This window comes from Somniosus microcephalus, unplaced genomic scaffold (assembly GCF_052327205.1).
Source record: "Somniosus microcephalus isolate GS21.2 unplaced genomic scaffold, FLI_Smic_1.0 unresolved_chr3, whole genome shotgun sequence".
NCBI lineage: Eukaryota > Metazoa > Chordata > Chondrichthyes > Squaliformes > Somniosidae > Somniosus > Somniosus microcephalus.
Window position 1 is genome coordinate 63,975,524 of NW_028225181.1, and position 15,810 is coordinate 63,991,333.

Here is a 15,810-nt window from a genome sequence, read left to right on the forward strand (position 1 = left end):
GATTAGTGGAGACCTCGGGAACAGGCTGCCAGCTAGGAGTCCTTCAAGAGTAAATTGGGCCTGTTCCTGGCTGGGGTGGAGATTGCCTTTTACAGAAGGTAAGTATTGCAGCAAATATAGGTACAGAGTGATCTCCTGGACGAGTTTCGATCGCCTAGATGGGTCGGAGATGAATTTCCCAGATTTATTCTCCCAAATTGGCCATTGGGTTTTTTACCTGGTTTTTTGCCTCTCCCGGGAGATCACATGGGATCTGGTGGGATGGAGAGTGGAAGTAGATTTGAGGTTAGGATCAGATCAGCCATGATCTTGTTGAATGGCGGAGCAGGCGCGAAAGGCCGATTGGCCTACTCCTGCTCCTATTTCTTATGTTCTTATGTTCTTAACTTTACTCGGTATCAAACACGTGCTGTACCTGCCCTTGGAGTGTGTCTTGGGACAGTATAGAGGGAGCTTTACGCTGTATCTAAGCCGTGCTGTACCTGCCCTGATACTATTTGATGGGAGAGTGTGGAAGGAGCTGTTCTCTCTATCTGACCAGAACTGTACCTTCCCTGGGAATGTTTGATGGAACATTATAGAGGGTGTTTTACTTTGTATTTAACCCGTGCTGCACCAGCATGGGACTCTTTGATGGGTCAGTGTCAAGGGAGATTTACTCTGCATAACGCATGTTGTGAACCTGCGCTGGGAGTGTTGGATGGGGAGTGAAGTGGGAGCGTTACTCTGTAACTAACCAGTGCTGTGCCTTGCCTGGCAGTGGTAGCTGGGGAGTTTAAAGGGAGATTTACTTTGCCATGTACTGCACTGTATCAGGCTGCGATAGAGCAGAGCCCTGCTCTTTAACAGAGCCTGACATGTGAATCGTACGGACTATAATATCAGAGGAGACTGCATGGTGCGTCTGGGCTCTCTGCAATCATTCCACCTATACTGCCTGACATAAAAAGGCCTGGGTAAAAGTGTCTTTTCTCTGATGGGACACTGGGTGGCGCAGCGGCTCCTTAACCAAAGGGACTTGGGTTCAATTATAACTCAGACAGGACGGGTGAAAAATACCTGTCAGGGAAATAAAGAATGTGTGATAGGGAAACTGGAGCGGTGTGGAGGAGCCTCGGTGAAAGGAAATCAGCAAAGTCTAAGTTAGTCAATTTTTCATTCCAGATTTATTAACAATTTCACAGCATACAATTTACAGAGAATGGTTTAAAAAGGTAACACAAAGTGAATATAATAACTGAGCGTCACATTGAGAACTGAATACATGTGGTCTGAGCTGCAAGTTATCTGTACATCTCTTACAGACACCAGAGAGAGAAAACAGGGGCTCCACATAAAGGGAAGGGAACAATTGTGAATTAGAATAGAAAAAAGTGACTTACTTACATGTGAAACATTCAAACAACTCTAAGATACATATACATTATAGCCCCGATTATCTCACACATTTCAAACAAAAAGACGGAATTCAAGGTTATATTTTTCTCAGCTATAGATTCGGATCTTTATAACTGAAGACATTTTACTTTGAGAATCAACAAGTGGAAATATTTTATTTTCAGAACACAGCGATGTTAATAAACAGATGAGGAAAATCCATGGCATCTGAAATTCAGCCCATCACTTGACCTTTAAAAGAGGGATAAAAGAATGAAGCAGGACTTTAGTGGTCTAGGATAATTATCTCAGTATTTTTATCAATGAAACTTTCAGAGATTTGTCAAACCGCTTCAGTCATGTCGAAGTTTGAGTGGGTTGAATCTTCTCACCTTCACCAGCGTGACAGCAGCGCTGTAGAAAATGCTCAGGAAGAACAGGAGGATGAATGTGGAAGCGGTTGTCCAAATATTGCCACTCTCGTCCTCATAGTCTTCAATCCAGATGTGGTCTGAGGAATCTACGGGGATGTAGAGGAGGAAATAAATTCAGATCATTTTTAATCCAAGATATCATATAATTATGGTGTGTGGGTGTTTTGTGTGTTAATGCGGGTGCCTGTGTGTGTTTTGTGTAAGCGTGTGAGTGTATTGTGTGTTTTAATGCAGGAGCCTGTGTGTGTTTTGTGTAAGGGTGTGTGTGTGTTTTGTGTGTTAATGCGGGTGTCTGTGTGTGTTTTGTGTAAGGGTGTGTTTGAGTTGTGTGTTTTAATGTGGGTGCCTGTGTGTGTTTTGTGCAAGGGTGAGTGTGTTGTGTGTTTTAATGCGGGTCTCTGTGTGTGTTTTGTGTAAGGGTTTGTGTGTGTTGTGTGTGTTAATGCTGGTGCTGTGTGTTTGTTTAAGGGTGTGTGCCTGTTTTGTGTATTAATGCGAGTGTCTGTGTGTGTTTTGTGTAAGGGTGTGTGTTTGTTGTGTGTATTAATGCGGGTGTCTGGGTGTGTTGAGTGTAAGGGTGTGAGTGTGTTGTGTGTTTTAATGTGGGTGCCTGTGTGTGTTGTGTGTGTTAATGTGGGTGCCATTGTGTGTTTTGTGTAAGGGTGTATGTGTGATTTGTGTGTTAATGTGGGTGCCTGTGTGTGTTTGTGTAAGGGTGTGTGTATGTTGTGTGTGTTAATGCGGGTGTCTGTGTGTGTTTTGTGTAAGGGTGTGTGTGTGTTTTGTGTATTAATGCGAGTGTCTCTGTGTGTTTTGTGTAAGGGTGTGTGTGTGTTGTGTGTATTAATGCGGGTGTCTGTGTTTGTTTTGTGTAAGGGTGCATGTGTGTTGTGTGTGTTAATGCAGGGGTCTGTGTGTGTTTTTTGTCTTGTTGATGTTTCTGTTAATGCGGGTCTCTGTGTGTGTTTTGTGTTAGTGTTTGTGTTGTGAGAGTGGTACTGCAGGGTTTTACGTGTGTTCTGTGTAAGGGTGTGTGTGTTTGTGTGTGCTATTGTGGGTGTCTTTGTCTGTTTGTGTAAGGGTGTGTGTGTGTTTTATCCGTTATTGTGGGTGTCTGTTTATGTTTTGTGTTAGGGTTTGTGTGTTGATTTGTGTGTTAATGCTGGTGTCTTTGTGTTTTGTGTAATTCTGTATGTGTGTTAATATGTGTTAATGCAGTTGTCTGAGTTTTGTGCGTAAGCGAGTGTGTGTGATGATGTGTGTTTAATGCGGGGTTATGTGTGTGTTTTGTGTAAGTGTGTGTGTGTGTTCTGTATCAAAATGCGGGTCTCTGTGTGCGTTTTGTATAAGGGTGTATGCTCGATGATGTGCGTGTTTTTGTAAGGGTGTGTGTGTATTTATGTGTGTGTTAATACGGGTGCCTGTTTGTGTTTTGTGTAAGTGTGTGTGTGTGTGTTGATGTGTGTGTCAATGCGGATCTCTATGTGTGTTATTTGCAAGGTTGTGCTTGTGATGATGTTTTTGTTAATGCGGGTGTCTGTGTGTGTTTGTGTAATGTTGTGTGCATGTGTTGATATATGTTTTAACGTGGGGTTCTCTGTGCGTTTTGTGTAAATGTGTGTATTGTGCGTGTTAATGCGGGTATGTGTGTATTTTGTACGATTGTGTGCGTTGATATGTGTGTTAATGTGGGCGTCTGTGTGTGTTATGTGTAAGGGCGTGTGTGTTTTGTGTGTTAATGAGGGTGTCTGTTTGTGTTGTGTGTAAGAGTGTGTGTGTGAGTTGTGTGTGTTAATGCAGGTGTCTCTGTGTGTTTTGTGCAAGGGTGTGTGTGTGTTGTGTTTGTTTTTGCGAGTGTCTGTGTGAGTTTTGTGTAAGCGTGTGTGGGTGTTGATGTGTGTTTTAAGGTGGGTGTCGGTGTTTGTTTTCTGTAAGTGTGTGCGAGTTGATGTGTTTGTTTATGCGGGGGACTGTGTGTGTTTTGTGTAATGGTGTATGTGTTGATGTGTGTTTATGCAGGTGTATGTGTGTGTTTTGTGTAAGGATTTGTGTGTGTGTGTTTTGACATGTGTTAATGCGGGTGTCTGTGCGTGTTTTGTGTAAGGATTTGTGTGTGTGTTGATGTGTGTGCTAATGCGGGGGTCTGTGTGTATTTTGTGTAACGGTGTGTGTATGTTGTTGTGTGTTAATATGGGTGTCGGTGTGTGTTTTGTGTAAGGATGTGTGTTTGTTGATGTGTGCTAATGCTGGTGTCTGTTTGTGTATTGTGTAAGGGTTTGTGTGTGTTGATGTGTGTGTCAATGTGGTGTCTGTGTGTGTATTGTGTAAGGATGTGTGTTTGTTGATGTGTGTGTTAATGCGGGTGTCTGTCTGTGTTTTGTGTAAGGGTGTGTTTTTTTATGTATGTGTTAATGCTGGTGTCTGTGTGTTTTGCGTAAGTGTGTGTGTGTTGTGTGTGTTAATGCTGGTGGCTGTGTGCGTTTTGTGTAAGGGTGTGTGTGTTGATATGTGTGTTAATGCGGGTGTCTGTGTGTGTTTCGTGTAAGTGTGTGTCTGTTGATGAGTGTGTCAATGCTGGTGTCTCTGGGTGTTTTGTGTAATGGTGTGTGTGTCTGTTGATATGTGTTAATTCGGCTGTCTGTGTGTGTTTTGTGTAATGGTGTGTGCGTCTGTTGATGTGTGTTAATGCGGGTGTCTTTGTGTGTTTGTGAAAGGGTCTGAGTGTGCTGATATGTGTGTTAATGTGGGTGTCTGTGTGTGTTTCATGTAAGTGTGTGTGTCTGTTGATGAGTGTGTCAATGCTGGTGTCTCTGGGTGTTTTGTGTAATGGTTTGTGTGTCTGTTGATGTGTGTTAATGCAGGTGTCTGTGTGTGTTTTGTGTAAGGATGTGTGTTTGTTGATGTGTGTGTTAATGTGGGTGTCTGTCTGTGTTTTGTGTAAGTGTGTGTGTGTGTTATGTGTGTTACTGTGGGTGTCTGTCTGTGTTTTGTGTAAGGGTGTGTGTGCCTGTTGATGTGTGTTAATGTGGGTGTCTGTGTATGTTTGTATTGATGTTTGTGTTAATGATGGTGTCTGTGAGTTTGTGAAAGGGTGTGTGTGTTGATGTGTGTTAATGCGGGTGTCTGTGTGTGTTTTGTGTAGGGGTTTGTTTGTGTGTTGATGTGTGTGTTAATGCGGGTGTCTGAGTGTTTTTGTGTAAGTGCTTGTTTGTCTGTTAATGCAGGTGTCTGTGTGTGTTTGTGTAAGTGTTTGTTTGTGTGCTGATGTATGTGTTAATGTGGGTGTCTGTGAGTTTTTGTGTAAGGGATTGTTTGTGTGTTGAGTTTGATAACACGGGTGTCTGTGTGTTCTTGGATAAGAATGTGTGTGTGTTGTGTGTGTGTTAATGCTGGTGTCTGTGTGTGTTTTGTGTAAGTGTGTGTGTGTGTGTGTTGATGTGCCGGTAATGCACGTGTCTGTGTGTGTTCTGTGTAAGGGTGTGTATGTTGATGGATGTGTTAATGCGGATGTCTGTGTGTGCTTGTATTGTGTGTGTGTGTTGATGTGAGTTTTTATGTGAGTGTCTGTTTGTGCTTCGTGTAAGGGTGTGTGTATGTGGAAGTGTGCGTTAATGTGGGTGCCTGTGTGTGCTTTGTGTAAGTGTATGTGCCTTGATGTGTGCATAAATGCGGGTGTCTGTGTGTGCTTTTTGTAAGTGTGTGTGTTGATGATTGTGTTAATGCGGGTGTCTGTTTGTGTTTTTTATAAGAGTGTGTGTGTGTTGATGTGTGTGTTAATGTGCATGTTTCTGTGTGCTTTGTGTAAGTGTGTGCGTGTGTTGATATTTATGTTAATGCGGGTGTCTATGTCTGTTTTATATAAGGGTCTGTGTGTGTTGATATTTATGTTAATGTGGGTTCCTGTGTGTGTTTTTTGTAAGGGTGTCTGTGTTGATGTTTGTGTTAATGCGGGTGTCTCTGTGTGTGATTTGTGCAAGGGTGTGTGTGTGTTGATGTGTGTGTTAATGCGGGTGTCTGTGTGTGTTTTATGTAAGTGTGTGTGTGTGTTGATGTTTGTGTTAATGCGGGTGTCTGTGTGTGTTTGGTGTAATGGTCTGTGTGTGTTGATATTTACATTACTGTGGGTGTCTGTGTGTGTTTTGTGTAAGTGTGTGTGTATTGATGTGTGTGTTAATGTGGGTGTCGGTGTGTGTTTTTTGTAAGTGTGTGTGTATTGATGTGTTTGTTAATTTGGGTGTCAGTGTGTGTTTTGTGTACGTGTGTGTGTCTTGATGTGTGTGTTAATTTGGGTGTCTGTTTGTGTTTTGTGCAAATGTGTATGTTGAAATTTGTGTTAATGCAGGAGCCTGTGTGTGCTTTTTTTTAATGAGTGTGTGTGTTGATGTGTGTGCTCATGCAGGTGTCTGTGTGTCTCTTCTGTAAGTGTGTCTGTGTCGATGTTTCTGCTTATATGAGTGAATGTGTGTGTTTGTTAATCCGGGTGTGTGTGTTTGTTTTCTGTAAGTGTGTGTTAATGTATATGTTTGTGCGGGTGTCTGTGTGTGTGTGTATTAATGTGAGTGTCTGTTTGTGTGTGTTAATATGGGTGTCCGCGTGTGTTTTGTATAATTGTGTGTTAATGTGTATGTTTGTGCGTGTGTCTTTGTGTGTGTTATTGTGGGTGTCTGTTTGTGTGTGTTAATACGGGTGTCTGTGTGTGCTTTGTGTAAGTGTGTGTGTATTGATGTGTGTGTTAATATGAGTGTCTGTGTGTGTTATGTGTAAGTGTGTGTGTATTGATGTGTGTGTTAGGGTGAGTGTCTGTGTGTGTTGATGTGTAAGTGTGTGTGTATTGATGTGTGTGTTAATGTGAGTGTCTGCGTGTGCTTTGTGTAAGTGTGTGTGTATTGATGTGTGTGTTAATAGGAGTGTCTGTGTGTGTTTATGTGTAAGTGTGTGTGTATTGATGTGTGTGTCATAGAGTCATAGAGTTTTTCAGCACAGAAAGAGGCCCTTCGGCCCATCGTGTCTGCGCCGCCCATCCCTCCCTGTCCAGTCTAATCCCATTTTCCAGCATTTGGTCCATAGCCTTGTATGCAATGGCATTTCAAGTGCTCATCCAAATGCTTCTTGAATGTTGTGAGGGTTCCTGCCTCTACCACCCTTTCAGGCAGTGAGTTCCAGCTTCCAACCACCCTCTGGGTGAAAAAGTTCCTCCTCAAATCCCCCCTAAATCTCCTGCCCCTTACCCTGAATCTGTGCCCCCTTGTTATTGACCCCCCTACTAAGGGGAAAAGTTCCTCTTTATCTACCCTATCTATGCCCCTCATCATTTTGTACACCTCAATCAGGTCCCCCCTCAGCCTTCTTTGCTCCAAGGAAAGCAACCCCAGCCTGTCCAGTCTCTCTTCATAGCTGAGGCGCTCCATCCCAGGTAACATCCTGGTGAATCTTCTCTGCACCCTCTCCAAAGCAATCACATCCTTCCTATAGTGAGGCGACCAGAACTGCACACAGTACTCCAGCTGTGGCCTCACCAGCGTTTTGTACAGCTCCATCATAACCTCCCTGCTCTTATATTCTATGCCTCTGCTAATGAAGGCAAGTATCCCATAAGCCTTTTTAACCACCTTATCTACCTGTTCCGCTGCCTTCAGGGAATTATGTACATGTACACCAAGGTCCCTCTGACCCTCTGTACTTCCTAGGGTCCTACCACTCATTGTGTATTCCCTTGCCTTATTTGTCCGTCCAAAATGCATCACCTCGCACTTTTCCGGGTTAAATTCCATTTGCCACTTTTCCGCCCATCTGACCAACCCATTAATATTGTCCTGCAGCCTGAGGCTTTCCTCCTCGCAATTTACCACCCCACCAATTTTCGTGTCATCCGCGAACTTACTGATCATACCCTTTACATTCTCATCCAAATCATTAATGTAGATCACAAACAGCAAGGGACCCAGCACCGATCCCTGAGGTACCCCACTGGACACAGGCTTCCAGTCACAAAAGCAACCTTCGACCATCACCCTCTGCCTCCTGCCACTCAGCCAGTTTAGGATCCAATGCGCCAAGGCCCCCTGGATCCCATGGGCTCTTACCTTCTTGACCAGTCTCCTATGCGGGACCTTGTCAAAAGCTTTACTGAGGGTGAGTGTCTGTGTGTGTTGATGTGTTAGTGTGTGTGTATTGATGTGTGTGTTAGGGTGTGTGCTGTGTGTGTTGATGTGTAAGAGTGTGTGTATTGATGCGTGTGTTAATAGGAGTGTCTGATGATGTGTAAGTGCGTGTGTATTGATGTGTGTTTTAGGGTGAGTGTCTGTGTGTACTTTGTGTAAGGGTGTGTGTATTGATGTGTGTTAATACAGGTGTCTGTGTGTGCTTTGTGTAAGTATGTGTGTATTGATGTGTGTGTTAGGGTGAGTGTCTGTGTGTACTTTGTGTAAGGGTGTGTGTATTGATGTGTGTGTTAATACAGGTGTCTGTGTGTGCTTTGTGTAAGTATGTGTGTATTGATGTGTGTGTTAGGGTGAGTGTCTGTGTGTGCTTTGTGTAAGGGTGTGTGTATTGACGTGTGTGTTAATACAGGTGTCTGTGTGTGCTTTGTGTAAGTGTGAGTGTATTGATGTGTGTGTTAGGGTGAGTGTCTGTGTGTTGATGTGTAAGTGTGTGTGTATTGATGTGTGTGTTAGGGTGAGAGTCTGTGTTTTGATGTGCTAGTGTGTGTGTATTGATGTGTGTGTTAATATGAGTGTCTGTGTGTGTTTAAGTGTAAGTGTGCACAGAGAGGGTGGAATGCAACATTTCAACCGATGGTCCTCAGCAACATCAGGGACACAACCATGATAAATGAGAAGTGGAGTCAATCATCAGCATGTATCTGGTCTAACATAATAATATATTACTTTACAAATAAAAGGGACAAAGTTATCCCAAACCCTATATAAAAATAGCATGTTGAATATATTTTTTTACAATATGATTCTCATGCGGCATTTTGAACAGTTTTGAGCAGTGAGTTAGAAGCTGCTTTTTAACTAACGATAACTGAATACATAGAATAGATATTGGGTCACGTCCCCTTTCTCTCTCTTGGGAGTGTGGGTTAAAGAGGGTTATCAATGGCCCTTTGCCCTCTCTCTGGTGGGGGACTGCGAGGTACAGTGGGTTACCAAATGCCCTTTCCCCTCTCTCTGGTGTGTGCGTGGAAGTACAGTGGGTTAAATATTGCCCTTTCCCCTCTCTCTGGTGTGTGCGTGGAAGTACAGTGGGTTAAATATTGCCCTTTCCCCTCTCTCTGGTGTGTGCGTGGAAGTACAGTGGGTTAAATATTGCCCTTTCCCCTCTCTCTGGTGTGTGTGTGGAAGTACAGTGGGTTATATATTGCCCTTTCCCCTCTCTCTGGTGTGTGCGTGGAAGTACAGTGGGTTAAATATTGCCCTTTCCCCTCTCTCTGGTGTGTGCGTGGAAGTACAGTGGGTTAAATATTGCCCTTTCCCCTCTCTCTGGTGTGTGTGTGGAAGTACAGTGGGTTAAATATTGCCCTTTCCCCTCTCTCTGGTGTGTGTGTGGAAGTACAGTGGGTTAAATATTGCCCTTTCCCCTCTCCCTGGTGTGTGCGTGGAAGTACAGTGGGTTAAATATTGCCCTTTCCCCTCTCTCTGGTGTGTGTGTGGAAGTACAGTGGGTTAAATATTGCCCTTTCCCCTCTCTCTGGTGTGTGTGTGGAAGTACAGTGGGTTAAATATTGCCCTTTCCCCTCTCTCTGGTGTGTGCGTGGAAGTACAGTGGGTTAAATATTGCCCTTTCCCCTCTCTCTGGTGTGTGTGTGGAAGTACAGTGGGTTAAATATTGCCCTTTCCCCTCTCTCTGGTGTGTGTGTGGAAGTACAGTGGCTTAAATATTGCCCTTTCCCCTCTCTCTGGTGTGTGTGTGGAAGTACAGCGGGTTTAATATTGCCCTTTCCCCTCTCTCTGGTGTGTGTGTGGAAGTACAGTAGGTTAAATATTGCCCTTTCCCCTCTCTCTGGTGTGTGTGTGGAAGTACAGTGGGTTAAATATTGCCCTTTCCCCTCTCTCTGGTGTGTGCGTGGAAGTACAGTGGGTTAAATATTGCCCTTTCCCCTCTCTCTGGTGTGTGTGTGGAAGTACAGTGGGTTAAATATTGCCCTTTCCCCTCTCTCTGGTGTGTGTGTGGAAGTACAGTGGGTTAAATATTGCCCTTTCCCCTCTCTCTGGTGTGTGTGTGGAAGTACAGTGGGTTAAATATTGCCCTTTCCCCTCTCTCTGTTGTGTGCGTGGAAGTACAGTGGGTTAAATATTGCCCTTTCCCCTCTGTCTGGTGTGTGCGTGGAAGTACAGTGGGTTAAATATTGCCCTTTCCCCTCTCTCTGGTGTGTGCGTGGAAGTACAGTGGGTTAAATATTGCCCTTTCCCCTCTCTCTGGTGTGTGCGTGGAAGTACAGTGGGTTAAATATTGCCCTATCCCCTCTCTCTGGTGTGTGCGTGGAAGTACAGTGGGTTAAATATTGCCCTTTCCCCTCTCTCTGATGTGTGTGTGGAAGTACAGTGGGTTATATATTGCCCTTTCCCCTCTCTCTGATGTGTGTGTGGAAGTACAGTGGGTTAAATATTGCCCTTTCCCCTCTCTCTGGTGTGTGTGTGGAAGTACAGTGGGTTACCAAATGCCCTTTCCCCTCTCTCTGGTGTGTGTGTGGAAGTACAGTGGGTTATATATTGCCCTTTCCCCTCTCTCTGGTGTGTGCGTGGAAGTACAGTGGGTTATATATTGCCCTTTCCCCTCTCTCTGATGTGTGTGTGGAAGTACAGTGGGTTATATATTGCCCTTTCCCCTCTCTCTGATGTGTGTGTGGAAGTACAGTGGGTTATATATTGCCCTTTCCCCTCTCTCTGATGTGTGTGTGGAAGTACAGTGGGTTAAATATTGCCCTTTCCCCTCTCACTGATGTGTGTGTGGAAGTACAGTGGGTTACCAAATGCCCTTTCCCCTCTCTCTGGTGTGTGTGTGGAAGTACAGTGGGTTAAATATTGCCCTATCCCCTCTCTCTGGTGTGTGCGTGGAAGTACAGTGGGTTAAATATTGCCCTTTCCCCTCTCTCTGGTGTGTGTGTGGAAGTACAGCGGGTTAAATATTGCCCTTTCCCCTCTCTCTGGTGTGTGTGTGGAAGTACAGTGGGTTAAATATTGCCCTTTCCCCTCTCTCTGGTGTGTGTGTGGAAGTACAGTGGGTTAAATATTGCCCTTTCCCCTCTCTCTGGTGTGTGTGTGGAAGTACAGTGGGTTATATATTGCCCTTTCCCCTCTCTCTGATGTGTGTGTGGAAGTACAGTGGGTTACCAAATGCCCTTTCCCCTCTCTCTGGTGTGTGTGTGGAAGTACAGTGGGTTAAATATTGCCCTATCCCCTCTCTCTGGTGTGTGCGTGGAAGTACAGTGGGTTAAATATTGCCCTTTCCCCTCTCTCTGGTGTGTGTGTGGAAGTACAGTGGGTTATATATTGCCCTTTCCCCTCTCTCTGGTGTGTGTGTGGAAGTACAGTGGGTTAAATATTGCCCTTTCCCCTCTCTCTGGTGTGTGTGTGGAAGTACAGTGAGTGAAATATTGCCCTTTCCCCTCTCTCTGGTGTGTGTGTGGAAGTACAGTGGGTTAAATATTGCCCTTTCCCCTCTCTCTGGTGTGTGTGTGGAAGTACATTGGGTTAAATATTGCCCTATCCCCTCTCTCTGGTGTGTGCGTGGAAGTACAGTGGGTTAAATATTGCCCTTTCCCCTCTCTCTGGTGTGTGTGTGGAAGTACAGTGGGTTAAATATTGCCCTTTCCCCTCTCTCTGGTGTGTGTGTGGAAATACACTGTGTTAAATATTGCCCTTTCCCCTCTCTCTGGTGTGTGTGTGGAAGTACAGTGGGTTAAATATTGCCCTTTCCCCTCTCTCTGATGTGTGTGTGGAAGTACAGTGGGTTATATATTGCCCTTTCCCCTCTCTCTGGTGTGTGTGTGGAAGTACAGTGAGTGAAATATTGCCCTTTACCCTCTCTCTGGTGTGTGTGTGGAAGTACAGTGGGTTAAATATTGCCCTTTCCCCTCTCTCTGGTGGGGGAGTTGTGGTACAGTGGGTTAACAATTGTTCTTTCCCCTCTCTCTGGTGGGGGAGTTGTGGTACAATGGGTTAACCATTGTACTTTCCCCTCTCTCTGGTGGGGGAGTTGTGGTACATTGGGTTAACAATTGTACTTTCCCCTCTCTCTGGTGGGGGAGTTGTGGTACATTGGGTTAACAATTGTTCTTTCCCCTCTCTCTGGTGGGGGAGTTGTGGTACATTGGGTTAACCATTGTTCTTTCCCCTCTCTCTGGTGGGGGAGTTGTGGTACATTGGGTTAACAATTGTTCTTTCCTCTCTCTCTGGTAGGGGTGTGGTCGTACAGTGGGTTAACATTTGCCCTTTCACATATCTCTGAAGGGGTGTGGGTGTACTGTGGGTTAACAATTGCCCTTTCCTCTCTCTGGTAGGGGAGTTGTGGTACATTGGGTTAACAATTGACCTTTCCACTCTCTCTCTTGTGGTGGGGGAGTGGGTGTACAATGTGTTAACAATTGCACTTTCCTTTCTCTCTGGTGGGGGAGTGGGGGTACAGTGGGTTTACAATTGCACGTTCCTCTCGCTCTTGTAGAGGAGTGGGTGTACTGTGGGTTAACAATTGCACTTTCCTCTCTCTCTTGTAGAGGAGTGGGTGTACAGTGGGTTAACAATTGTACTTTCCTCTCTCTCTGTGGGGGAGTGGGTGTACTGTGGGTTAACAATTGCACTTTCCTCTCTCTCTTGTAGAGGAGTGGGTGTACTGTGGGTTAACAATTGCACTTTCCTCTCTCTCTTGTAGAGGAGTGGGTGTACAATGGGTTAACAATTGCCCTTTCCTCTCTCTCTGGCAGGGGTGTTGTTGTACATTGGGTTAACAATTGCCCTTTCCCCTCTCTCTCTGGCAGGGAGTTGTGGTCCAGTGGGTTAACAATTGCCCTTTCCCCTCTCTCTGGTAGGGCAGTTGTGGTACAGTGGGTTAACAATTGCCCTTTCCTCTCTCTCTCTGGCAGGGAGTTGTGGTACAGTGGGTTAACAATTGCTCTTTCTCCTCTCTGTGGTAGGGGAGTTGTGGTACAGTGGGTTAACAATTGCCCTTTCCCCTCTCTCTCTGGCAGGGAGTTGTGGTACAGTGGGTTAACAATTGCTCTTTCCCCTCTCTCTCTGGCAGGGAGTTGTGGTACAGTGGGTTAACAATTGCCCTTTCCCCTCTCTCTCTGGCAGGGAGTTGTGGTCCAGTGGGTTAACAATTGCCCTTTCCCCTCTCTCTGGTGGGGAAGTTGGGGTACAGTGGGTTAACAATTGCCCTTTCCTCTCTCTCTGTTGGGGAAGTTGGGGTACAGTGGGTTAACAATTGCCCTGTCCCCTCTCTGTGGTAGGGCAGTTGTGGTACAGTAGAATAACACATGCCCTGTCCTGTCTCTCTGTTAGGGAGTTGTGGTACATTGGGTTAACAATTGCCCTTTCCTCTCTCTCTGGTAGGGGAGTTGTGGTACAGTGGGTTAACATTTGCCCTTTCCTCACTCTCTGGTAGGGGAGTTGTGGTACAGTGGGTTAACAATTGCCCTTTCCTCTCTCTCTGGTAGGGCAGTTGTGGTACAGTGGGTTAACAATTGTCCTTTCCCCTCTCTCTCTGGCAGGGAGTTGTGGTACAGTGGGTTAACAATTGCCCTTTCCCCTCTCTCTCTGGTAGGGCAGTTGTGGTACAGTGGGTTAACAATTGTCCTTTCCCCTCTCTCTCTGGCAGGGAGTTGTGGTACAGTGGGTTAACAATTGCTCTTTCTCCTCTCTCTGGTGGGGAAGTTGTGGTACAGTGGGTTAACAATTGCTCTTTCTCCTCTCTCTGGTGGGGAAGTTGTGGTACAGTGGGTTAACAATTGCTCTTTCTCCTCTCTGTGGTAGGGCAGTTGTGGTACAGTGGGTTAACAATTGCCCTTTCCTCTCTCTCTGGTGGGGAAGTTGGGGTACAGTGGGTTAACAATTGCCCTTTCCTCTCTCTCTGGTGGGGAAGTTGGGGTACAGTGGGTTAACAATTGCCCTTTCCCCTCTCTCTGGAAGGGGTGTTGTTGTACAGTGGGTTAACAATTGCCCTTTCCCCTCTCTCTGGAATGGGAGTTGTGGTACAGTGGGTTAACAATTGCACTTTCCCCTCTCTCTGGTAGGAGTGTTGTGGTACAGTGGGTTAACAATTGCCCTTTCCCCTCTCTCTGGTAGTGGAGTTGTGGTACAGTGGGTTAACAATTGCACTTTCCTGTCTTTCTGGTAAGGGTTTTGTGGTACACTGGGTTAACAATTGCCCTTTCCTCTCTCTCTGTTAGGGGAGTTGTGGTACAGTGGGTTAACAATTGTCCTTTCCTCTCTCTCTGGTAGGGGTGTTGTGGTACAGTGGGTTAACAATTGCCTTTCCTCACTCTCGGGTAGGGGAGTGGCTCTACCATGGGTTAACAATTGCCCTTTCCTCTCTCTCTGTTAGGGGAGTTGTGGTACAGTGGGTTAACAGTTGCACTTTCCCCTCTCTCTAGAAGGGGAGTTGTGGTACAGTGGGTTAAGAATTGCACTTTCCCCTCTCTCTAGAAGGGGAGTTGTGGTACAGTGGGTTAAGAATTGCACTTTCCCCTCTCTCTAGAAGGGGAGTTGTGGTACAGTGGGTTAACAATTGCCCTTTCCCCTCTCTCTGGTAGTGGAGTTGTGGCACAGTGGGTTAAGAATTGCACTTTCCCCTCTCTCTAGAAGGGGAGTTGTGGTACAGTGGGTTAACAATTGCACTTTCCCCTCTCTCTAGAAGGGGAGTTGTTGTACAGTGGGTTAACAATTGCACTTTCCCCTCTCTCTAGAAGGGGAGTTGTGGTACAGTGGGTTAACAATTGCACTTTCCCCTCTCTCTAGAAGGGGAGTTGTGGTACAGTGGGTTAACAATTGCACTTTCCCCTCTCTCTAGAAGGGGAGTTGTTGTACAGTGGGTTAACAATTGCACTTTCCCCTCTCTCTAGAAGGGGAGTTGTGGTACAGTGGGTTAACAGTTGCACTTTCCCCTCTCTCTAGAAGGGGAGTTGTGGTACAGTGGGTTAAGAATTGCACTTTCCCCTCTCTCTAGAAGGGGAGTTGTGGTACAGTGGGTTAACAATTGCACTTTCCCCTCTCTCTAGAAGGGGAGTTGTGGCACAGTGGGTTAACAGTTGCACTTTCCCCTCTCTCTAGAAGGGGAGTTGTGGCACAGTGGGTTAACACTTGCACTTTCCTCTCTCTCTGTTAGGGGAGTTGTGGTACATTGGGTTAACACTTGCACTTTCCCCTCTCTCTGGCAGGGAGTTGTGGTACAGTGGGTTAAGAATTGCACTTTCCCCTCTCTCTAGAAGGGGAGTTGTGGTACAGTGGGTTAACAATTGCCCTTTCCTCTCTCTCTGTTCGGGGAGTTGTGGTACATTGGGTTAACACTTGCCCTTTCCCCTCTCTCTAGAAGGGGAGTTGTGGTACAGTGGGTTAAGAATTGCACTTTCCCCTCTCTCTAGAAGGGGAGTTGTGGTACAGTGGGTTAAGAATTGCACTTTCCCCTCTCTCTGGTAGTGGAGTTGTGGCACAGTGGGTTAACAAATGCCCTTTCCTCTCTCTGGTAGGGGAGTTGTGGTACATTGGGTTAACACTTGCACTTTCCCCTCTCTCTAGAAGGGGAGTTGTGGTACAGTGGGTTAAGAATTGCACTTTCCCCTCTCTCTCTGGCAGGGAGTTGTGGTACAGTGGGTTAACACTTGCACTTTCCCCTCTCTCTAGAAGGGGAGTTGTGGTACAGTGGGTTAAGAATTGCACTTTCCCCTCTCTCTAGAAGGGGAGTTGTGGTACAGTGGGTTAAGAATTGCACTTTCCCCTCTCTCTCTGGCAGGGAGTTGTGGTACATTGGGTTAACACTTGCACTTTCCCCTCTCTCTAGA

The 15,810-nt window shown here is 45.7% G+C and overlaps 1 gene segment (V, D, J or C); it reads right to left on the reverse strand.

The window, feature by feature from the left end:
* Positions 1 to 1,149: 1,149 nt before the first annotated feature.
* LOC147091650 (Ig heavy chain C region, membrane-bound form-like) overlaps positions 1,150 to 15,810 on the reverse strand; it is a 33,103-nt gene continuing 18,442 nt past the window's right edge. The window contains 1 exon segment of the C gene segment in view: positions 1,150 to 1,897. Coding sequence covers positions 1,731 to 1,897 — 167 coding nt within the window.